Source organism: Piliocolobus tephrosceles, chromosome 1, assembly GCF_002776525.5.
Source record: "Piliocolobus tephrosceles isolate RC106 chromosome 1, ASM277652v3, whole genome shotgun sequence".
NCBI classification, from domain to species: Eukaryota; Metazoa; Chordata; class Mammalia; order Primates; family Cercopithecidae; genus Piliocolobus; species Piliocolobus tephrosceles.
The window spans coordinates 114,001,902-114,028,058 of NC_045434.1; the positions used below are offsets into that span (position 1 = coordinate 114,001,902).

Consider the following 26,157-nt stretch of genomic DNA (forward strand, 5'->3'; position numbering starts at 1 on the left):
TAATTGACTTACAGTTCAGCATGGCTGGGGAGGCCTCAGGAAACTTATAGTCATGGTAGAAGGGGAGACAAACACATCCTTTCTCACATGGTGTCAGGAAGGAGAAGAATGAGTGCCCAGTGAAGGAGGAAGCCTCTTATAAAACCATCAGATCCCATGAGAAATAACTCAGTATCATGAGAACAGGATGGGGGAAACCACCCCCGTGATTCAATTATCTCCACTTGGTCCCTCCCACAACACGTGAGGATTATTGAAACTATAATTCAAGGTAAGATTTGGGTAGGGACACAGCCAAACCATATCAGAGGTTAAATATTTTCTCACAATAAAGAGAGGATATATATAAGTAAACATAAATTCTGAGATTTAATTGAAATTTAGTGAATCATGTTTTTCTTCAGTGTTCTTTCACATAAGATTTTTTTTTTTTTTTTTGGCTTAGTAAAATGTCTCTATCTTTTCTTTAATTATTCCATCTTTCTGATAATGTGGCAAAAGGCAGCTTTTGAAAACAAATGAAGAAAATGCTACAGTGAAAGCATATTTTTCTGATTTCTATCAGCTATGAATATCTGGCATTAATTTTCTTGTTAGAATGTTTGATGACTATAAAGAGGAGACTGTAAAAAGGAGAAGATGCACCCTTCACATAGGTCAGTAGGGAGGCGGACTTACAAGTACTTTTAATGCTACTTTTAGGGCAGTACAAAGTTACTGAAAGCCTAGGAGGTCTACTTAGCTGGGCATCAGATGTTGCGTAAAGTGTTATGGAGGCTGATGTATCTGAATTTCAGCATTGCTTCCATCTCCTTCTCTAGTAACTGCCCCCAGTAAACCTATCTAACATTATTTTCCAGTGTGTCTATATTAGGATTCTTTAGAGAAACAAAACCAATAGGATAGGGTGTGTGTAGGTGTGTGTGTGGAGGGTGGTGTACAGGTGTGTATATGTGTTTGTATGGAACCTGAGTTTTGAGGAGGTATTTTTAAGCCTGAATTGACCAAAATTGATCATAATTTCAGCGAAGGAAAAATTGAATCAGAGGAAAGGTTAAGAGAAAGTGAGTATGTAGAGGGTGTGAGGGAGAGGGAAAAATTCATTGTGATTTTGAAGTTCCCAGGTTGGAAGATGGAGTAAATGAATCAGATTATGTCAGGAAATGCATGGAAATTGAGTTTTAAATGTGCTGCATTTGAGATGCCTGAGGAGCAGTTGGGAATGCATATCTGGAGAACAAAGAGGTCCAGGCTAGGGGGAAAGTGGGGTGTTCAACTTAGGGCCTGTGATGGAGCCAGGTAAGAGGAAGAGAACATCTGAGGACAACATGTAAAGCTATATGAAGCCCTAAGTGTGTCAACATTCCTTGCCCTATAAATATTTGATTGCCTGATTAGTTATATTCATAATGAGTTCTATGTGAAGCAAAAGAAATGGGAACATTCGATTAATCTACAAGATTCCATTGACATTCACAAAAGTAAATGGTCATATGTTAAGGCAGATTACTAAAATGGAATTCTTTATGTATATCAGCATAACTGAGCAAGTTAACTAATCTGTTTGACACTCAGCACCCATCTATAGACAACCCAACCTATAGGTGATTGGTCCTCCTATATCCACGCTTGTCTTACTATAAGGAAATCTCTATGTGGTAGCAGCAGAACTTTTTTTTGTTCTTCCTCAGTTAAATGTGATGTCAATCCTGTATAAAATCTCACTTCTTTCCTTGGCCCCTGCCAACCTATCTCATCTCTTTGCTCATTTGGCTCCAGCTGAAGGAGGCTTCTTTCTGTTCTTGCCCAAGGGCCTGGGCATATGGTAGTTACTCAATAAATACTTATGAAATGGATGAATGACTCTGCCTTGTAGATTTGTTCTGAGAAGTAAATGTGAAAAAATATACGAAGAGCCTAGTGATGTACCTGGTACATTAGAGATTTGAAATAAATGCGTCTTGACCATTTTAATGTTTTGTTTCTCCAAATCCATAATCCTAACATTTCTGTCCTCTTCTGATGCAATCTACCTTCCCAACCCTTCTCATCCAGCCAGCTTACTATCTTTGGTTTCGGCACCCCCGCAGGCCATGGAGCTATGTGTGATCTCCTCAGTTTGTACTTGGTATGTACAGTGAAGCCATACCAGTGCAAACTGAAGAGATCACAGTTTCATACACAGAGTTTTTTATACATGTCATCTCTTGAGTAACCTTCTTATTACACTTAAATAATTATGTATGGATTCCTAGTCCCAAGGACACTGAGCATATAAGTCATTGTGCTGGAGATTCTCAGAAGAATGGGTGTCCTCTGGGGACTTGAACACAGACCTAAAAAGGGACTCTTTACCACTCACAAAGCACTCATGATCACACTGTTATTATATGGATTTGGAATCAGCACTTCATAAATTGTAGCCAACATTGAACACCAAATATGGGTCAGGCAGTGTTTTAAGCACGTTACATATATCACTTGATGAGTTTGGCTTTATTAGTATTCCTGTTTTATACTCACTGACTTGCCTAAGATCACGCTGCTACTGATTTGCAAGTTAGGATTTAGACCCAGGTGGTCTAGTTTCAGATTCCTGTCCTTACGTATGCTTTTTATTCAGTATTGACTGCCTCAGCAGCAGTTTTGGGGTCATACAATTAACATCTATTCTTTAGTGTTTGATTCTAGATTTAAAAAATAATATACCATTATAGTTTTCAAATAATTCTAATAGTTTCTTTCTACTCATTTACCTACCACTTTAAGTCTTTATTCCCATAGGGCAGCTACTGTCAACAATATTTTCAGAGCCTTTTTCATCATAATTTTTTTGTAAAACGTCTTAGTGGCTTTGTGATTCCCCCTTTCAGTTGTCTATTTTCTGAAAGTTCAGCTTATTCTTAGTTTGTGAAAGTTTTAAATACCGGTGGTCCAAACACAACTCCGGCATGTTTGTGTGTGTGCATGTGGATGTTCCGTCTGTGTCTGAGGCAGATTTTTGAAATTAACTTCTTACCTGTTTGGAACTTATTTACATGCGTTTCTGCCTGAAACTCATGTTTGAAAACTCTAGGTTGATGAATTTTTTGAGTTGCCAGGACTCAAACTTATTTGACAAATCATCTATGACCCTATCACCTTGATGCTCAGAAACAAATGAACCAACAGCCGTTCCTGACTAAGGAAACAAGTTTTGATGGAGTTTTCAATGCATGGCTTTATGGACTCAAGAATCAAATATTTTCCGAAAAATGTGAAGAAAGTTTTGTTTCTAGATCCTTATATTTTCTCTGTGTCTCCTTTTCTGTAGAAAAGCGCTGTAATTTTTAATCAGTAACACAAAAATGCCTCTATGGAAATGTCCATAATTCTCAGCATGCAGTGGAACATTTTCCGAAAAAGTGAGGTCACCAGAGGCACAGAGCAGAGAAATCCCAGATGGCACTAATATTTGATTTCATTTTTAGCACGCTCATATTCAGCAGATGGATTGGAAGGCTGACCTCTCTGACACTTCCGCATCACTGCCTGCTACTCCAATTGCCTTTGCGAATGTTTTTTTATAAGGCCTCTCCTGGTACCTCAGAGATTGATGCCTGGTCGCCTGCCTGTGTTATGCTTCATTTCACCTGGGTTCTGTGTGGTTGAGAGTTGCTGTATTCTATAAAAGGGGAAATCCTGGCTCATCAATATCTCAAGCTTTTCCTACAATCTCTCAAATTGCGTGTAATGTCTTGGAGCATATCATTTTAGCTTTCTAGGTGTACCCCTGATTTGTATCCATCTTTAACTTATCCTAGTCTAATTTTTCTGCCTTCTTTTGCCATTGAAAATAATAGCAAAAACCTCAATTACTTTTGCAGCAACCTAAATAGCTAAGCCAAGAATAATGTTTGAAAAAAAAAAAGTTAAATGTTTTCAAAATACCTGCTAAGCACAAAAATTTGATTATGTTAATATGAACATTGCTGATCTCCTCCTTGAGCTATACTTTCAGTGGCCAAGAGCAAAGACCTGAGTTAGAGTTCCCAATCATGCCATTTTCTTTAAGGGTAAGCTTTACTTCAGAGTAAGCTAGTGATAATTATTCTTGCCAGGCAGTTAGGATTGGTGTGAAGATTAAATGAAGTAATGGATGTCATATGGTTGTCACAGTATCTGGCACAGAGAAAATATACAAAGATTATTAGTTTGTGGTGTGCAAAATAACTTTTGTATATATAATATACATAAAATATAAAATAAATGGTAAAATTATTTTGTTTCATTATTACTTAGATTGTGAGTAAAGTGAAATATTAAGAATTTTTGAATGATCACCCTAATGCTTTATTTTCAAACTTTCTATAAAATTACTGTATTCCTTGTTATGGACCATTATGTTGTCCACACATCTATTTAGAGATGACCCTCTTCTCCCTCCTACCCTCACCTGCTAGTTTATATTTCAGTTGCAAGGCTACAGACAAGAAACTATCAGATAGCATGAGTATCCAGTGGGGTTTTTTTTTCCCCCAGGCAGGTTGACCTATGTGGCCATTTGTTAAAGTTCTCTGAGAATGCTCAATTATGAGGAGGATTAGGTTGCTATGCCCTTCCAGGTTGCTTGTTCCCACACAACCAGAATTTGGTACATATTTTAATGCATAGCATACTTTTGGCTTAGAAAACATTGCACATTTAATAGTCATTTTGCTTGAACCAGTTCTCTACCTGATGTCTTTTTGATGAATTTAGGGTTTAGATGACTAAATTGCAGCTTTGTTGTGAAACTTTCTATAGAAAGTTATTTTTTTCCTTTTTATAGGTCTAACATAAGGCCAGACTATGCAGACTCCAATTTCCACGACTTCAAGATGCACACCTTCACTCGAGTCACATCCTGCAAAGTCTGCCAGATGCTCCTGAGGTAAGCCTGCTCAGTCTTGGTTTTCAGTTTAAAGCAACTGCTACAATTGTTAAGTGTTTCAGACTTTTCTAACCTTCCAGCCAATAGGTTCGAAAGTGGGGATTTTGCCTTAGCAGTCTGGATCCCACAAATCTTTGCCAGGCTTTCAGCCTGGACAGTCCTTTCAGAAGCTCTGGCAAGCTCCTCTCCCTCTAGTGAGGGAGTACCTTGAAGAGCACTGTTAATACTCTTTTTCGCCTTCTTGCACCAATTTCATATGGGCAGAATTTTGCACCATTTAATATACCACTCTCTTATTTCACCTTTCAGGGGAACATTTTATCAAGGCTATTTATGTTTTAAGTGTGGAGCGAGAGCACACAAAGAATGTTTGGGAAGAGTAGACAATTGTGGCAGAGTTAATTCTGGTGGTAAGTCATGTTTATTGTTGCGATTCTCCTTTTAATGAGGACATAAAATTTGCTAAACATAATTAAGGCCTAATTTACTCTGAATATGTGTTTATTGTAACATATCTGCTTTTGAAACTATTATTTATAAGCACAATTAGAAAAATGATTAAAATTTACATGAGTTTTCTATATAACTTTGTTTTAAATTATTTAAAATTCGTGTGACTTTCATACATACCTTGGAGACAGAGGTCTTCAAGAGGGAGTTGGATGGTTTCATGTCACTCATTTCATTAAAAGCCCTAAATAAATAACTAAAACCATACAAATATAGCCAAAAAATAGAGTAACAAAAACAACAGAAAGAATATATTCTTCTGTCTTTAGTTCTTAAGTTTCCTTTCTATTCTTTTAAATATTTAGCTCAGGAATGCTAATAGCGCCAGAAGTAAATATCACACAGACTAATTCATGAATTAATGAATTGAATACATTGTCATTTTGCAGCACTTAACAAAGAGCATATATCTTTTGGGGTTTTTGTAAATATTTTCCCCTTGGTTTTTAAAAAATAATGCTGTATGATTGTTACATGAGCTAGTTTCTAAGACTGCAGGCAATTATGCATTCAGTAGCCTATTGCCTCTCTCTGCTCCTCTTGGGCTCTCTTCCTTCTCTTTCTTTTCTGGCTTCTTTATTCTTTCTCTTTTTTCTTTCTTCTCTTTGTCCTTTTCCCCTGAGTTTCTCTGTGTTTTTATCAATAAGACCTTTCAAAATCAGTAAAACTTTTGAACACAAAAAGGGATCTTTAACAGCTTGAGTTCAAAAGGTAGCCATGTCAACCTTTGATTTTCCCAAAGGAAAAGGTGGACATTGAATTATTTTGGATAATGTGAAAAAGAGTGAAACAGAGAATAGCTCATTTCAGAGCTGAGTTCAGAAAATAGGCAATTGTAGGAAAGGTGAATCCTAAGAGAAGACTGAGATCATAGCACATGCCTCTCAGACATTTTAAAAGGACCCTGTGTGCCATTCTCTGTGCTAGGCATGAGCAGCTGTAAAGTGACAGATCTTGGCATGAGTTGAGCACCTACACTGTGCCTGTCCTGCCTGGGTGCTCTACTGGGCATCTTCTTGCATGAACTCATTCCGTCTTCAGAATGGCCCTGCACATTTACTGATGGGGGTCAGATTGCTTATGCAGTTTACTCAAGGGCTGTTAAATAAACTTACTTCTTACCTCTGTCGGAAGGTCAGAAACAGTTTACAATGTTGTAAAATATAATAGAAATAAAAATTATTGGTGTTATTCTTTGTCACCCTGATACAGTTTATCACTTGAATTTTTGTTGTTCCATCTTTATATGTCCCATTCTTTAATCTCTTTGGATGCAGTTAACATGTTATTTGCTCATAGTCGGCTAATGTTTATATAAATCCCAAGGCCCTGTCTGGATGAGATGATGCCTGTGAAGAATGTAAAATGATCCCATAGTTGGCATGGTTCTAAAGGAAATAGTGTAGGAGAATAGTTTAGAGTCAAGCAGAGATGGTTGAAAACCTAGCTTTGCCATTTGCTAGCTATGTCAGCTTGGGGAATTTACTTAAATATTCTGAGCTTTTGTTTATTCATCTTGTAAATTAGACGATTATTATGAGGATCCAGTGAGATAATGTTGGACACAATACCTTAGCAAAGTAAGAACTTACTATTTTAATCTAAGGTGACATAGTGAAAAGTCATTTTTTTTTTTTTTTTTGAAAGACGTGGGGTTATTTAGTATTTTTGTTGTTTTTATGATCTGGAGTACATGTGAATGGGAAAGTTAATGAGCACCAAACTTTAAAATAATATACAAGTATGGCATGAAAAGAACAAAGTTTTTTAACTTTTACATTATGAAAGTCAATAGGAAATCATTGAAAATTCCTAGTCTAGTCAAATAGAGGATTCATATATTCCCAGTGTCTGTTCCTAGGTAATTATTTCAACGTACTCTGTCCTTACATAAGTCATTTTGTCTATGGCAGTAAAATCTACAAGCTCTGGAGTCTTGGTCTGTTTGAATCCTAGCTTCACAATTTACTCCCTGGGTGACTTTGAACTCCATTTTACTTACCCTTTGTAAGTATTAGTTTCTTCCCTTATGATATGGTTTGGCTCTGTGTGCCCCCCCAAATCTCATCCTGAAATGTAATCCCCATAATTCCCACGTGTCAAGGGAGGGACCAGGTAGGAGGGGATTGGATCATGGGGTTTCCTCCATGCTGTTCTCATGTTAGTGAGTGATTTCTCATGAGAACTCATGGTTTTATAAGCAGTGTTTCTTGCTGTTTCTTTCTTGCTTGCCACCATGTAAGATGCACCTGCCTCACCTTCTGCCATGATTGTAAGTTTCCTGAGGCCTCCCCAGCTATGTGGAACTGTGAGCGAATTAAATCTTTTTTCTTTATAAATTCCCCAGTCTCAGATATTACCTTATAGCAGTGGGAGGATGGACTAATACAGTAAATTGGTACCAGGAGTTGAGGGCACTGCTATAAAGATACTGGAAAATGTGTAAGCTACTTTGGAACTGGGTAATGGATAGAGGTTGGAACAGTTTGGAGGGATCAGAAGAAGACAGGAAGATGTGGGAAAGTTTGAAACTTCCTAGAGACTTGTTGAATGGTTTTGAGCAAAATGCTGATAATGGTGTGGATAATGAAGTTCGGGCTGAGGTGGTCTCAAATGGAGATGAGGAACTTGTTGGGAATTGGAGTAAAGGTCATTCTTGCTATGTTTTAGTAAAGAGACTGGTGGCATTTTGCCCTGCCCTAGAGATCCGTGGAACTTTGAACTTGAGAGAGATGATTTGAAATTGGAACTAATGTTTAAAAGAGAAGTAGAGCATAAAAGTTTGGAAAATTTGCAGCCTGATGATGCCATAGAAAAGAAGAACCCATTTTCTAGGGAGAAATTCAAGCTTGCTGCAGAAATTTGCATAAGTAATGAGGAGCTGAATGTTAATTACCAAGACAATGGGGAAAATGTCTCCAGGGCATGTCAGAAGTCTTCGTGGCAGCCCCTTCCATCACAGGCCTAGGGTCCTAGGAGGGAGAAATGGTTTTGTGGACCCACTGCTGTATGCAGCTTAAGGATTTGGTGCCCTGTGTTCCCAGCTGCTCCAGCCATGGTGAAAAGGGGCCAATGTACAGCTCAGGTCATTGCTTCAGAGGGTGTAAGCCCCAGGCCTTTGCTTCAGAGAGGGCAAGCCCCAGGCCTTTGCAGCTTCCATGTGGTGTTGGACCTGTGAGTGCAGAAAAGTCAAGAGTTGACATTTAGGTATCCATCTAACAAAGATCTGATATCCAGAGTTTACAAGGCACTTAAACAAATTTGCAAGAAAGAAACAAACAACCCCATTAAAAAGTGGGCAAAGGACATGAACAGACACTTCTCAAAAGAAGACATTTATGCAGCTAACACACATATGAAAAAAAGAAGCTCAACATCACTGATCATTAGAGAAATGCAAATCAAAACCACAATGAGATACCATCTAACACTATTCAGAATGGCAATTATTGAAAAGTCAAGAAACAGCAGATGCTGGTGAGGCAGTGGAGAAATAGGAAAGCTTTTATATCGTTGGTGGGAATGTAAATTAGTTCATCCATTGTGGAAGACAATGGCAATCCCTCAAAGACCTAAAACCAGAAATACAGATTGACCCGGCAATCCCATTACTAGGCATATACCCAGAGGAATAGAAATCATTCTACTATAAAGACATATGCACGCATATGTTCACTGTAGCACTATTCACAATGGCAAAGACATGGAATCAGCCCACATGCCCATCAGTGATAGATGGGATAAAGAAAATATGGTACATATATCATAAAATACCATGCTGACATAAAGAGGAATGAGATCATGTCTTTTACAGGGACATGGATGGAGCTGGAAGCCATTATCCTCAGCAAACTAATGCAGGAACAGAAAACCAAACACCACATGTTCTCACTCATAAGTGAGAGCTGAACAGTGAGAACACATGGACACGGGAGGGGAACAGCACACACTGGGGTCTGTCGGCAGGATGGGGGAAAGGAGAGCATCAGGAAAAATAACTAATGCATGCTGCACTTAATTCTTACGTGATGTGTTGGTAGGTGCAGCAGACCACCATGGCACACATTTCCCTGTGTAACAAACCTGCACATCCTGCACATGTACTCTGGAACTTACAATAAAAAGAATTAAATAAAATAAAACTTTAAAAAATGCTCATTGCTCATGGCCACTTGTCTTCAGGCCATAAGGAAGATGAAAATTGACTGCATAGACCGTGAAACAATATTCAATCACTTTGGCTTTTGTAAGCTCACCTTTTTAAGAATACTTATTGATAAAATTTGATTTAAAAAAAAAAGGATTCTTATCTCTAGAGTCTTCCTAGCTATTTAACTCAGCTTTGGCATGCTGCATTGCCAACAACTCACTTGCACTTATAATTTAAATGTAGTGACATAGACAGCAGATTTTCAAAGAACTGAAGGTGGTTTTTCAAATTCCTCATCCCCATAACCTTTGGTATGTGATCATTCTGGCCCACCTTCACCAAGAATCCTATCAAGTCAGTTTAGCCAGAATCCCCCTTATATCTGATGTTTCCTGTCAGTAATTTTCCATCCACTGACCTCACACTCCTCCTTGGCTATAAATCTCCACTTGTCCATGATGTATTTGAAATTGAACCTGGATTTCCTTCTCCTTTGCAATTGTTCCTGAATAAAATCTGTTATCACAACTTAAAAAAAAAAAAGAGAGAGAGGGAGAGAGAAAGAATCGAGCTTTGGGAAGCTCTGCTTAGATTTCAGAGGATATATGGAAATGTCTGGATGTCCAGGCAGTGGTCTGCTGCAGGGGCAGGGGCAGGGGCAGGGGCAGGGCCCTCATGGAGAGCCTCTGCTAGGGCAGTACAGAAGGGAAATGTGGGGTTGGAGCTCCCACACAGAGTCCCCACTGCCACTGCCTAGTGGAGCTGTGAGGAGAGGGCCACGGTCCTCCAGATTCCACAATGGTAGATCCACCCACAGTTTGCACTGTGTGCCTGGAAAACGTGCAGACAATCATTGCCAGCCCATGAGAGCAGCCAGGAGTGGGGCTGTACCCTGCAAAGCCATAGGGCCAGAGCTGCCCAAGACCCTGGGCACCTACCTCTTGCATCAGTGTGACCTGTATATGAGACATGGAGTCAGAGGTGACTGTCCTGCTGGATTTCAGACTTGCTTGGGGCCTGTAGACCCTTTGTTTTGACCAATTTGGAACCATTTGACCATTTGGAACAGGTGTATTACCACCATTGTATCTTGGAAGGAACTAACTTATTTTTTATTTTACTGGCTCATAGGTGGAAGGGACTTGCCTTGTCTCAGATGAGACTTTGAATTGTGGACTTTTGGGTTAATGCTGAAATTAGTTAAGACTGTGGGGGACTGTTGGGAAGGCATGATTGTGTTTTGAAATATGAGGATGTGAGATTTGGGAGGGGCCAGGGGCAGAATGATATGGTTTGGCTCTGTGTCCCCACCCAAATCTCATCTCAACTTGTAATCCCCGTAATCCCCACATGTCAAGGGAGGGAGGTGATTGGATCATGGGAACATTTTCCCCATGCTGTTCTCATGATAGTGACTGAGTTCTCAGGAGATCTGATGGTTTTATAAGGCAGTTTTCCCGGCTCTAGCTTGCTCTCTTGCCTGCCTCCATGGAAGACTTGCCTCCTTTGCCTTCTGCCATGATTGTAAGTTTCCTGAAACCTCCCCAGCCATGTGAAACTGTGAGTCAATTAAACCTCTTTTCTTTATGAATAACCCAGTCTCAGGTATTTCTTTCTGGCAGTGTGAGAATGGACTAACACCTTATAAAACAGGGCCAATAATAGCACTTAGATTTTAAAATCTTTTTAAATAAATACCCCTATTTAGTGCCAGGTACTATTCTCAGTACAGATGTTCCTCCATTAATGATGGGGTTACGTCCTGATTAAGCCGTTGTAAGTGGAAACTATAGTAAGTCAAAACTACATTCAGCGCACCTAACCTATTGCACATTATAGCTTTGTTTATCCTACTTTAAACATGCTCACAGCACTTGAAATACAGTTGGGCAAAATCATCTGACAACACAGTACACTGTGTTGTTTGCTTCTCCTTGTGATTTCATGGCTGACTGGTAGCTGTGGCTAGCTGCTGCTGCCCAGCATCATGAGAGAGTCTCATTGGGCATTTTGCTAGCCTGGGAAAATATCAAAATTCAAATATTAAAGTCTAGTTTCTACTGAATTCTTGTGACTTTCATACCATTGTAAAGTGGAAAAATCATAAATGAACCATCCAAAATTGGGGACCATTTGTACTAAGTTTACCACTGTTAACTTATTTACTCCTATGTAAATTCTGTGAAGTTGGTATTATCGATATACTTATCTTACAGATGAGAAACCAAGGCACAGAGAAATATGCAATCTGTCTAAGTTACTTATTTAGTACAACCAAGATTCAAATCCAGGCAGATCAGCCCCTGAGTCTGTTCTTACCACTGGGCTCTGCTACCAGTTATGTGAATAAGCTGTGATGATAATATGTCAGATGTGTCAAAAGCCCAGTACTGAATCCTAGTAAGTAATCATGTGCTTGCCTTTCTCAGTGAAAGGGAGTGATTTTCTAATGGCTTTTTATGCAAAACACTTTTAAATTAAATTAGTAACTACCAAATGTTTTTAGGTTTGAATGTTCTATAGTGCTGCAAGAAGTCGTGCATCCCTGGGTACCATACCTACCTTCTTCCCATGGAAATTCTCAAGGCCGGATGGACTTGAGACACATTCAATTCTAGGGCCTCTTATTTTAAGATGAAGAAACAAGGTCATAAATGTATGAAAATAAGATAATTAAGAATAATACTGTTAGTGCCCTGCAGATTGTAGATAATGCTTACTTAGATATCATCAATTAAAAAGTATCATCATTCTCTAAACTTTGTTATGTAATTCATTACAAAGCAGGAAAATGTTTTTTTAAATCCTCTGGCTAAATTTACTTTTTGGAGACTGTAACATATTCCCTTGCTTTTTTGATTCTTTCCCTGCTTTGCATATTTCCGTTGACCTCCATTCCCCTTCTGTTTTATGCATTGGTGCCCTTTCTCTCCCTCTCTCCTTCTTTTAAGTTCTTTCCTGCTCAAGATTTTGAGAGACCAGTAACACCGAATGCTTATAGTTCATTAGTGGTATGAAATGGTAAGGACCTGCCTAGGAGGCTTCCTTTTTTTACTGTCAGATCAGGGTTTGCTGGGTAGCCCTTAAAAGGGGCCATGTCTTCAGGGGGAAGAAGAATCACTGTATCGCTCCATCAGTAGCCTGTACCTTCTGAAAACTGGAAGCCATGGCATCTTCTCTTCACACTCATTCCTTCTCGCTCTGGTATAGGTGGTAACTGTGGGTAAAGTGTGAGTTTGAGCTTGGTAGGTCTGATGTGAGTGTGGTAAAGTAGGTACTATTTTGAAGTCTTGGGCAAGCTAGACTTTATGAGCTGCTTCTCAGCTTCTCAAGCTCAACATTGACTTAAGCCTTGTGTGATCCTTTGGGCATCCAGGAATAATTGCTTGCTGCAGTTCAGTAACATAGTTTTTCATGACTGGCATAGGATTTGGGGGAAATGTGGGTGTAGGGGAGGGCAGGAAAAGTGATAAGATATATATCCAGGGAATGGAGACATAGTTTACTTGAATAGGGCTTTTGCATGGAGAAGAGTGTAATATAATTTCAGCAGAACTTGACTTTGAGGGAAATCATTTCAACAGCCAAATTGAAAGCAAGTGAGTACTACTGACTTAAGACAAACTCAAACATTTACATAGTTCAGACTCCCCCATAACATTAAATCATAGGTGGTTTGAAATTCACCCTTGCTTTACAGAACTTTATAGCAATAACGTTTAACATAGTCTATACTCTCAAGCAACAAAAAGAGATCCTTATTGGATCAATGTGGGTCAGGAGTCCACTTGTGATCAAGAAAGCTGTGACTAGTAGGAGTTGTTATAAACATTGGATAGTTGGCATGAAAGGCAGTTCCAAAAAGGGGAGTAGGCAGAGGTTGGTTACTGGATACAGAAGTATACCCAGATGGGAAGAATAAGTTACAGTGTCCTATAGCACTATAGGCTGACTATAATTAACAACAATTTATTGTATATTTTCAAGTAGCCAGAAGAGCAGATTTTGAATATTCCAAACACAAATAAATGATAAATGTTTAAGGTGATACATATGCTAATTATCTTGATTTGGTCATAACACTTTGTATACATATACTGAACTTTCACGCTGTACCCCATAAATACGTGTCATACTGTTAGTTCCCTGCAGATTGTAGATAATGCTTACTTATACAGATATCATTGATTAAAAAGTAGCATCATTCTCTAAACTTTGTTCTGTAATTGATTACAAAGCAGGACAAAAAATGTAAAAACCACCGGCTTTGAATGTGTCAATTAAAAATAATTTAAAAATTTCACAGGGGGAGCATGCCATCTTTATTCAACATCAGACTTGTTTATACAAAGCGATGGTCAAGTGGAGAAGAGGTACTAGTTGTACAAAATAACAAGGTAACCTGGGGGCTCAATGAGAGGTAGATAGTCTTTTACTCTACCTTTTAATGGACAGATCCATAGGACATCACATTTAGGCCTTATCTTACTTGACCTTTCTCTTTCATTTAACACTGCAATCATCCTCCTTGATGCTATCCTTCACAACCCATCATGCCCCCATGCCATCTTTTGAAAATCTGATTGACTTTCCTGGCTTAGCTATACCCGACACCCCAGGTAGATAAAGGTCCATCTGTGCATAAGACTTCTTTCCTGAAGTGTGGATTTTAAATTTCCATCTTCTCATTACATATCCCCTCCCATGCGTCTTGCAGTGACCTCGAATGTCTCATAACTAAAATCAACCTCATTAGTTATTCCTGCAAACTTCCCTCTCCTATGCCTTGTCTTGGTTAAAGGCCCACCATCCAAACACTCACACAGACCTGGGTGTCAGCCTCTTCCTCATCTTGATTCACCTTCCTGTTCTTCTTAGCTCTCCTCCTAAGTCTCTCTAGAATGCATTGATAATGGTGTTGATATACACAGAAAATCTCATTGTCTCTTGCTTGAACAACTCAAAAGTTTCCTAACTCCCTGCTCTTAATCTTATTCTTACGTAATTTATAAAATTATCTTCATTAGAATTAAGTCTGATGGTTTCACTCTTTCATATACTGTAGTTTATATTTCTTCCAGAATAATGTCCAGGCTTTCCAATATGGCCTACAAAGCTCTGAGTAATTTGTACAGCCCATTTTTTTTTACCTCTTCCTCCCATCCCCCCAACCTATAACACAACTCTGTTTAACTACTCACACTTCTCCAGCCACTTTTTTTCATATCTATGTATCTAAGTGTATTTTGTTTTTCTATTTTACTGTCTTTTCTTCTCTTTTCTGTTTACTAAACTTAATGTTCATTTTGAAAAACTTAATACAAATGTTGCCCCCACTCTGAAAACCTTTTCTGACACTCCTCATGCCTGGCCTTTATTAGTCTGTCAGTCCTCTGTGCTCCCCTGACATCATATATTTACTTTTATCACATTTATTATAATTGACTCTATGTTCATCTCTTCAGTTAGACTGCAGGCCTCTCAATGATAGGAACCATATGTAATTGGTGTCTTGACGTCAAGGAAGTAGTGGGGAATGGTCGAGTGAGTGGATGGATCAACAAATGGACAGACAAATGAGTATAATTGTAGTGCAGCAGGGCTTCTGGGCCCTGAAGATCACTATAATCTTAGAATCAGAAACAGGAGAGTGTGGGGGATTGTACAGGTTTTGGTTCTAACTTCGTAGAGGCTAGAGCTTGACTAGATGGTGGAAAAGTGGAATAAACACCTTACCTGAGTCCTTGGCTAGTACTTTAAGAATGAAAGATAGAAAATTAAGTAGACCTTTTAGATTCCTTTTTAGTATTTTTGCAAGGAAAGGCTCATGGCCTAAGCATCGATCGTTAGGCCTTTGAGAGGAGACACCTGGGTTAGGTTAATAAGTAGCAAGAAACTAAAGCAATTCACAAAACGCCTGATGACAAAAATGCCTCCCTTTCAGAAAAAATCTACTTCTGATCCAGTCGATCTAGTTGTTAGAGTTCTCACTTGGCTCCTTCTATTTCCTCTCCCTGAAACATGGTCCCTTTTCTCCAAACAGTTCCAAGGACCATCCTTTCATTGCTTTCTGTCCAAACTCTTTGCCAATCATTAACCTTACCTTGAGCATCCAATGGTAGCCTGAATTAAATTGTTCTCTAATTAGTTTCTGTGTAGGCTTTACACATTTGCCAAGGTTAGGCTGTGTTGTGGTAACTAACAAACCCCCAGGTCCCATTGGCTTTAAGATAATAAAAGTTTATTTCTCACACATGCACTGTTTACTGCGGGTTCAGTGACCCTTCAGAGTAGCTCCCTTCTAATCAGGGAACCCAGATCAGTTTGATCTTGTGACTTTGCCAACTTAACACATGGGTTCTAGGGTTGCTGATTTACAGACCCACAGCCTGGAAGTAAGCAGTGCCATTTTTTATCAAGTCCATTGGCTAAAACTAGTCACATGGCTTCAACCTCACTACAAAGGAAGCTGGGCAATGTAATGAAACACATGGACTATTTGGTGTCTGTCTCTACCCCTGTTAGATTATATGCTCCTTTGCTGTTTGGAATATGTTTCTCATCTTTTGTGTCTATGCCTTAGTACCAAGTTCAGAGGAGTAGCACTTAATATCAAGTTGTTGTTGCTTTTTCCCATAACAGGACTATTTCAACCAGAATATAATTTTTAATGGTGTTATAGGATGTGACTAAATATTATTAAGCATTTGAAGTACCTCTTAACACTTCTTTTTGTACAAGTTAGCCCTTTTTGGATGTTGTCTTCCTTGGGTTGGAAAACCTTTTATATTTCATGCTCTATATCCCTTAAATTTATCTAGTCTTCATTCACCCTGCAAATGATAATTACTTGACAAAAATGCAGTGCATTTCTGAATGAAGCATCTCATTTGTATTAATATATGATTATGACAGATTATTAACTCAAGTACATTTGAAGTATGAAAAAAAAGATGTGTTAAGTTTATTTTGTTAATAAGACAAACTGTGCAACTTGGAAACAAATTTGAAGGTTGGGTGATTAGTTTATGTCTTAACATTTGAGGATTTGCATGGATATAAAGGGCAGGCAGTTCCACTCTCCTTTTCCCTGAACTTGAGTTGACTTCCTCACTTTCACTATGGCAACCTCAATGATCAACACATACAGGAGCTCTGAAGTGCATGCCAAAACTTTCCAACGTTAATAATGAATAGGTGTGAACTCCACTATGCAAGCTTCTCTGAACAAGTCACTGCAAAGCTAATGTAATTTTAGGGTGTCGTTTCCTTCTCACAGTACAGCACCACGAAGGTCTAATCCCAGACAGCAACCTTTGTGGACATTTGCTTTTTCCCCCACTATACTACATGACTCAGCGCCTTTGATCCCCCCTTCTTACTCTGACATTGACCAGTATAGCTTGCTTTGCATCCTCTCAGTTGAAACAAAGTAACATTGGAAGGCAAATATTGCTGGAGCAAACTTTGGTATAATGCATCTTTTCCTTTAGTGAGAATGCAAGCCTCAGCTGCCCTAATATTTAACTGAAGCAGATCCCCATTTGCTTATCTGTTTAATCGCACTTTTATCTAGGCCAGCTGCTGCTCCTGCTGCTGCTATAGCCACTCCTAATTGGAAGGACGTTGCTCTGGTATCCTGGTGGTTTAAAACTGAGAGACTGCTACCTAGAACCTGCACCCACATTGGTATCTGAATCGGGCTGCTTTGTAAATCATATTGTATATTTTAGCATAAATGATAAGCTTTCAGGATACAATTTTATTTCAGCCTTCTACTGCTAGGCATTTTATCACAGTACTTTTACGTGAACTGAAGATTGATCATTGATTTCATAACCAAAAATGACTTCAGTTCTGCATAATATTACTTAAAACTCATAAAGACAATTTTATACTTGAGTAGTTATTATTCCTTCCATCTATTTGGGTCAGTTTAATGGTACATTAATAATTATTAATGTGAACTGGAATCTATTACATGGTTGTATTCCTATTAGAGCCCCTGAAAAAACTTGAAATCAAAGCCTCTTTCTAAGTATTATTTATAGTTTATGGTTTGCTTTATTTTCTTTTTAAAACATTGCTGTATATCTGTAGTGAACATAACATTTGTGAAAGTGAACTTTCTCCAAAATTTGATCAGTCCAACTGTTTTTTAGTTGTAATGTCTCAGAGAAATAGCACTTTAGTCATGATGATAGGGTACCTTCAAAAACTGTTCTGGTAATTACTTTTCTGTGGCCCCTGTTGAGACAGGCGGTCTTATTGGACACTGATTTGTTTAGTCTGAATAGAACTTCAGATAAGAGACAAAGCAAATTATACGATAATGTATGAATTGAGAGCCACTTGTGTTGAAAAACAAAATAGGACTGAATTTTATGTTTAAACAAGTGCAAATTGTTTAAATATTCACTTGAAATTTAAAGCCTCCATGAAAATTGTTTCTCTTGCACTAATAATGTACATTGAGCTCTGTGCTGGCATTGAAGATGGAGTTCTGCAAAGGCTCCAAGCACCTCAGTAACACCACTTCTTAGAATTATGTTAAGCCAGTTGGGACATGATGAAAGAATGCAAGGTATAAACCCCCTTGAGGGCCCATGAGTCACCATCTAGAAAGGTTCTTGAAAGGGGAAGAATGTTTTATAGTTTGATCAATAGGAACCTGAGAAGTAGGCTGCAGGGTAAATATAAGTTGAGGATTAAAAACTTTTGGAAACTTGAAGAATTGAATTATAATCTTAAGAAAGTTCGCAGGAGAAAAAGAGAGATACAGAAAGAGACTTTTTCATCCCATCTCAACCAGCAGCCAACCTTTCTTCTAGGTCAGAGTACAGCCAAAATAGATTTGATGATAATCAGCCCTAATTATCTCAGCTCTATTGCAGAACTAAGGCATGAACAGAGTTTTCTAGAGATCTAAGTGCCCACCATAGTAGTTTCGGGTGGATACCAAAAGGAAGTAAAAATGGGGTTGCAGGCTGCAAAACTTAGAGCAACTTTTCCATAGAATACTTCGTACAAAAAGGTTTCTTATTCCATTTTCCCAGCTAGAATGAAGCTTTACTTTGAAACGTATATGTATTTTCAGTGTTGCAGTTGGGTTTTCCTTTCTCTCCTTACTATTATTTTAGTGTCAGTGAACAGGGTATTGCATTAGTGTGGGTGTGACAGTTTAGATTGTGTTTATAAAGGAGGCAGTCTGTTTAATGATATAGCCACTGTCACAAGCACAAAAGCATAAATACAGGAGCCTGGCTAAGAATTTCTGAACTCAGCAGATTGTAAGAGTTACTGATACTCCTTTGGCTTTTGACTTATTCTTAGAAAATTTACAGAACCCTACCATGAAACATGATTAAATAAAAACAGACTTCCAGGAGCTACTATTTATGTGGTACACTCAGCATGATCAGATCAGAGTGCAAACAGCTCTATGCCATATCCATGAATGCAGCAGATCTCTCCTTGGCAGAAGGTAAATGTGGTGGCCATGAGGACAGGAAGGGATGGCAATGAGAAAGGCAAAGGGGAAGCCCTACTAAAGGACTCTTGCCCTTGGAGTTGCATGCAGCACAAAGCCCCTTTTCAATTTTTCCTGTCTGGGTTACACAGAGGAGGCTTTGTGTAGAGCATTTCTTAATGCACCCAATCAGAAATATGAGGGAAGTTGCTTCTCTTGATGTGACACTAGAGGAAGAAAGCAGGAGACAATGACAAGGGAGGAAATAAAGGAGGGATAGCTGAGTAAGGTAGACAGCTAAGTCTAGTTTGATCCCAGTGTTGTACCAGTCTCATCAGTGCCGTGTCTGGGTCTCACAACCTCTGGTGTTCTATGATGGATCCTCATTTATGCCAAGAGCTGACCACCTGGCAGCCAAACCCTGCACAAGATATGAAGAGCCTGGAAATGCAGGACTTCTGTTCCTGGATCTGCTCCTCTGATGAAGAGGTGCAAGTGTCTGTGTAGATACTTGACCACCGTAAATACCATTGCTTCCTCTTCCTGGAGGTCACCCAGAGATCCCTCATGGAACATGGTGTGACAACTACTGACATATGGGGTTATCATAGGTTTTATGCCACAAACAATACATTTAAAGTATGTGTAAAAGACTTACTTCGCAAGGACCTAAAAACACTTCTTTGGGAAGAATCAGAAAAAATAATTATTTTTGAACTGAAATTCAGGTGCACACTCATTTATGAATACTGAACCCAAAAGAGCTAAGATCTCCCCAATTTTGGAGTTCATGTAGAAAGTTCTCCTCAGTCTCCTTGGATGGAAAACTTAAACTGCCCCCCTGTTTAGTGCTTCCTGCAGTTTATGACTCTCAATTCAGGCTCTAACTCACCAGTAGGGGAATAGGGATATTCTGGTATATATAGGTCTTTCTGGGCAAACCAGTGAAGCAAGTCTCACAGCTGTTCTTTTAAGAACCCAAGTTGGCCGGGCGCAGTGGCTCAAGCCTGTAATCCCAGCACTTTGGGAGGCCGAGACGGGTGGATCACGAGGTCAGGAGATCGAGACCATCCTGACTAACACGGTGAAACCCCGTCTCTACTAAAAAATACAAAAAAACTCGCCGGGCGAGGTGGCGGGCGCCTGTAGTCCCAGCTACTCGGGAGGCTGAGGCAGGAGAATGGCATAAACCCGGGAGGCAGAGCTTGCAGTGAGCTGAGATCTGGCCACTGCACTCCAGCCTGAGTGACAGAGCGAGACTCCATCTCAAAAAAAAAAAAAAAAAAAAAACCCAAGTTCCCCTAACCTGAGTTCTAAGCCTGCACCAGCCAAATGGCACTTGTATAGAACCTCTTCCCAAACCAGCACTCTTGGGCAGTCTTTCTTCTGAAACATTATGTGTTTCCAGTAGGGAGGAAAAGAAGAAATGAAGTAACTTTTTGTCCAGGAATACTCCTTTGTAAAGGTTGATTTCAGGGCTAGCAAAGATGTCTTCATAGAAGGCAGTTATTTGTGAAAGCCAAGTTGATGGGGTTTGAAATTGACGAAGGGATGAGGACTTAGCTTTTCTTTTGAAGGTGACTTTCTGCCCATGGATCTTCCATTTCCATTAATCAGAAGTATTCCTTAAAAAAGAAAAAAAAAAAAGGCTGGAGAGAAAAGAAAAAAACAAACCAACCTCCTGTTCCATGCCCCAGGCAATCTTCTTGTGTAAAGCAATCTGTGGCAGCTAGTCAGGTGTCCTGGCAGGAGTTTTCCCCTTCAACTCTGGCTGGGCGCTTCTTAGAATCTCTTAAAGGAACATCCTGCAGAGCTCCCACTTAGGCCTGCTCTTTCTCTCCTGATGTCTCTCTGTGGCATCTTTTCAGATGCTTTTTTAGAGGATCATTTTGGATGGGGAAAGTATAGGCCTGGGCTTATGATGATGAGGGATTTCCTGTCAGTCTGGAGAAGCTAGAACATGTATAAGTGCTCCTGGGTATGGGGAAAGGAGGCAAAGACGCTGCCCACCAGTTTTCCAAGTGCTGTGTGCGCCCTTATCCCCAGAATGATCCTTTGCTCTCTACCATAGCACGCATCTGAAAATCTCAGGGCCCTTGTAACCGTTAGGCATTTACAGGGACTGAAATGTAATGAAGGAATTGTTCTCCCTATTTCTGGAGGTAAACTAAATATGAAAAGGAAATTAGCATTAGAATAAATCCTGACTCAGTTTTTTTTAAGTTCCATCTTTAAATCAAACTGTATTTCTCCCAAAATTAAAAATAAAAGTTATGGCCACTTAACAAAAAAGAATTCACACGAAATGTTGTACTGTGTATAATTTGCAATTGTTACACATAGTCAATGCAGTACCTTTGTTAGCTTAGTGTTTTTCGATTCTTAAAACGAGGTATGTTGAAAGAAAGGTTATATTTATCTTTCTCTCATACATATAAATTTAGTGCAAGCCCCTGTTTTAAGGAGCTTTATGTGGTAGAATTGACATTGCTTAATAAACAATGGGAAAAGTTAAGCATAACCTAGAAGTCATTTAAAACTGTGAGTCACTTTCCTGACAAGCCAATAGGGTAAGAGAACCAAGGTTGCAAAATAATTACTAGCCCAGCCTGAGGGACCATGGAAATATATTACAGGTATTAGTTAAGAAAACAAAGCAGTGGTGTTTTACCACTCTGCAGAGAACAAGCTAAGGTTGCTAACCAAACAAAATAACTTTACACTGACAATGCCAATTTTTACATTTCTTTCAGAACAAGGGACACTCAAACTACCAGAGGTAAGATTAACATTTTAAATATTTTTGATAACCTTTGCATTCAAGTTGTTTGCTAACTTAACCAGCTTGAGCTTTTACACTGTTAAATGCGCCTTTTAAAATAAATAGAAATAAACAGAAACAGAGGGAACAACCAAGTGATTGTGAACAAAATGCAAAAGTTAAATCCAAGGAATTTTCACAGTCACTGTCTGAAGTTCTTAGGTAGAGAAAAAATGTGAATATTTAATCAAAGACTGTGTATGAAATGGGACTGTAAGTACAGAGGGAAGGGTGGCCCTTATCGCCTGAAGTTGGTACATGCGTACCCTGTCATGAAATGTTGTGTCACTGCCCGACATTTGCCGAATTACTGCAATTTCGTAGAATTACTGCAAATTCTAACATTGTGCATCTAAGATTGTGGTTCCATGTTTCTAGTACTTTTCCATTAGAGCAGAAAGATGATGATTATCACGTCCTATTGATCAAATCAAGATCTGGTAACATTTCCTTTTGGTTTAACACAGAGTCTCCTAATGGCTTAGAAGTATGTAATCCATGTTACCTCTCAGAATAAAGTTACTTAAAAAATACAGAAAAAAAAGTTATTTAAAAAAAATACAAAAAGATGATGGGATATGTAGGAAGCAAATAGCAAGTTGTGTATCATTAAATACTTTCCTGTTGAAAATACTGTCAATTGTGTTGTTCGATGTTGCTTATGTAGAGTTCTCCAAAGTTATAAAATTTCAGACAGAAAAGATTTTAATGGTTCCCAAACAATCATTGCCTTGGCCTTCAACCAAAAATAACAGATTTCTTACCTGACTGCCTCCCTGCCCCCGCCCCGGCAAATGCCTATAGTGAAACATTTTTTAAAATCATAGAAAAATAAAATACAAACTATGTGTGATTAGTTATATGAATCAAAAGTACAGTAATTTGAGAATTTCAAAATAACAATGACGAAAATTATGATTTGTAAATTAACATCTAACAATTAAAACCTCTCTTTAAAAGTGATATTAGTATGTTTCTAATCTAACATCTAGTAAAATAATAAAAAGTATAGCAAAATATAAGAGGTGCTTGTCTCTACTTTCTGCATAAGTACATAATTTGAATATACAGGATATCAAGAGTGTGATATAAAGAGGCTCATATGTACCTAATCAGTGCATGTGTTGACTATATTTTAGAACCTAAAGTCTAGACCAAAGAATGCATAACAAGGTGTTTTTTTTTTTTTTTTTAATAGGCCTTTTGAGTTTTTTTAGAACTAAAATAAATTAACCAAAGAGTTCCTTTAGTGTTTCATTGACAGGTAAGATTTTTCATTAGGGCTATCAGGATTCTTCCAGCAGTGCCAAGGATCTTACAAAGCAGCCTTCTTTCACTTTCTCATGCTATTATTATATTATTGAGACAGAAACTTTGTAGAGTTCTGCACTTTAACTCAGTGTTACTTAACACTTATCCTTTTAGATGTATGTATTATTTTTCCCAAGGAAGATGGTTTCATTTTATTTTAATTAAGTCATATGAAATGGGTGTGCTTACAGAAAGAAAATATGCTAAGAAGAAGTGGGTAATAATTTTCATGTAATACTAAATAATTCTCACAGGCAATTTTATACTTTTTAAATTACACGTAAGCCTATGATGCAAGAAATTAATTTTCACATTGATTTTTTAAAATATATAATATCAGTTTTTTAGTGACTTGTTTCACTCATCAATGTAATTTTTATTTACTGTGTCACTGTATTAAAAATCTCTATTTTGTGTGGATGGACGATTATAGTAAGCTCTGAGGCTAGTCAATCCATTTGGAAACTTGAGTTTGTTTTAAGGGAGCAGTATAACAAACTAATATTAAGAAGCAGCTCTCACCCCATACCAGGTGTGTTCACTCTCCAAGGCATATGATTGTATTCTGCTCAGGAATCTTCTCATAAGTAAATAATGAAGCACTTCTGTAATTTGTAAGCTCTGTGATTTTTATTTTTTTTCCTCTCTTGAAGACCTTCTTTCCCTCCATGTACCAGTTTATAGGCCTTCTCTGCTTGCCTTTCAGTGGTTATGATTGTGAATTTTTTATTTTTAATTTTGCACTTCATTTGCAAGGTATGTCAGTTTTCACTAGTCACAGGATCTGTGGGGCATCCATAACCCTACCTGGGCTGTTCATCTCACATCCCATTCTGGAGTGAACCTTCGGAAAGCTCCTCTGGCTCCAAGAAGCAAGTTTATCATTGCATACATATTTAGTTACTTTAAATCCATTTTTAAGAGGTAAAGAAAGATAAGGTAATAGGTAATGAGGCAAGAAATAACTGCCAAGTGCGTATAGAGTTGAGTTTGTTTGATCCCTCCCCACACAAACACACTGTTAGGTAAATCAAAGGAAACTGAGAAGGTCCCGGAGACTGATTCTCATGGTGTGTGAGGCTGTAACTGAGAGCTCCAGGAGTGGCTGCTAGATATGCCCTCTCCTCCTTTCCATTCTTTTCCTGCTGGGGATGAGGACCTGTCCAGCTCCGTCCTAGACTTTTGAGAATATAGATTGGGGAGGGGACTTATAGGCACAGAGATGACAGAATGACAAATGAAATTTGCACTTTAAAATTGTTCAAAATATGATCTGTTAAACATCTCCAGATTTTTCAATATAAAATACCTTTTAGGTTCTTTTAAAGTATAAAAAAAAATCTTAGCCTCTCCAATTGCATTTGGTTTAGGGAGCTGAAAATTCCTCCTATGTTTATTTTTTAAATACACCAGATCATAGTTTATTCCACTGCACACCCTTCCTGTAGAAAGGTTTCTGTTTTCAGAGTGACTGATTTTCAGTGGATTTTCAGGAGGAAGAACCTAAAGTGTAAGTAGTAAGGCACCAACAGAGTAGAATTACTTTGTGTGAATTTAAACATTTAAAATAACAAAAAGCTAATAACCTATCACTTAATAATCCTTACCATGTGGCTGTAACTGTTCCAAGCATTTAAGGTAAATTAACTCGTTTAATTCTCACCACAAAACCTATGAAGTAGGTGCTTAGTATTGTCTCCATTTTATAGATGAGAAAACAGACACAGAGATATAAACTTAACTGTTTGTGTTCAAACTGAATTTGAACTTAGTGAATATTATTCTAGAATCCGTTCTCTTAATACTTGCAATGTGTAGCCTATTTTAATTCTCAATTCAAAGTATAAGAATACAGAGTTGCTCTTGAAGTCAGGGTCCCCTTTTCACATTTTAAGTTTATAGTTCCTACATGGGACTAATTTAGGGATTCTAGGAATCAAACCAAAGAGTTAAATTCCTTTTTTGCATTCCTAGTACTTTGATAGTAGAAGGTATAAGATCAGAAGAAAGACAACTTCTATTGTGCATTAAGAAGATGATGGGATATGTAGGAAGTAAATAGCAAGTTGCCTGTCATTAAATAATTTCCTGTTGAAAATACTGTCAGTTTTGTGTTGTTCGATGTTGTATATACAGAATTATATAGAGTTCCTCTAAATTATAAAATTTCAGTTTTCTTTAAATTAGTGTTCTTTCATATTATCAGACATGAGTCTGTAACTCATCATGCTTCCAATTTTTGTGCCTTGGCTACCAACAAATCTAGAGCAAAATTTTCCTTTCACTCACAATGACTCTTGTTATAGCTTTTCTAGTGCAGCTATCCATCTTGCTCAACATAGCTTCAATGCTGATTTTAATGATCCTAGCAGTCTTTTACAAATCCATGTTGTAAGTAGTTGGGGTGAAAACAAAAATCACATTTTAAAAATTTCTCCAATTTGCTTTCACCTGAGAATCCTGCGAGTCTGCTGGATGTGACTTTGAGGCCCTTAGGAAGGCTGGAAAAAAAAAAAAAAAAAATTCATCCATTTAACTTGTGAACGAAAACAACAGAAAGAACCCTGAGAGAAATCCATGGCTAATGTGTGCTTAGCACAGCCAAGTCTGCTCTGAATGAAACCAAGTCATTTGTGAATCTGTGTGAATGAAACACACAGATACAAACCCCAACACATACAAAAAGAAAATATTGCTTTTATGAAAATCTAGATTGTATGATAGTCAAAGACTAAGCATTTCATCCAGTTGCATAATAAAGAAGTGAAATCAAGCCCTTCTTAATTAGTGAGATTGCTGTAGTTATTAGGTGGGAATGAGTTTAATGCTTAAGAAATAAAATATGTAACCATGCATTTTCATAGATTTAAAATCTCTTGTTTTGTATCTCATCTGTAATTTTTGTAATGCAAAGTTGTTTTCTTACAGATTTATTTTCTATAATAATTTATTTTTATGATTCACAAACTGCATGTCTGTTTTGT

General features: G+C 38.1%; 1 protein-coding gene across 2 annotated transcripts in view; it reads left to right on the forward strand.

Moving 5' to 3' along the window:
* VAV3 (vav guanine nucleotide exchange factor 3) overlaps positions 1–26,157 on the forward strand; it is a 413,795-nt gene that overhangs the window by 278,056 nt on the left and 109,582 nt on the right. For both annotated transcript variants that reach the window (XM_023197184.3, XM_023197185.2), the window contains exons 16-18: positions 4,811–4,912; positions 5,222–5,322; positions 21,795–21,820. In XM_023197184.3, the coding sequence (XP_023052952.2) occupies positions 4,811–4,912; positions 5,222–5,322; positions 21,795–21,820 (229 nt within the window). The remainder of the gene's footprint in view (positions 1–4,810; positions 4,913–5,221; positions 5,323–21,794; positions 21,821–26,157) is intronic.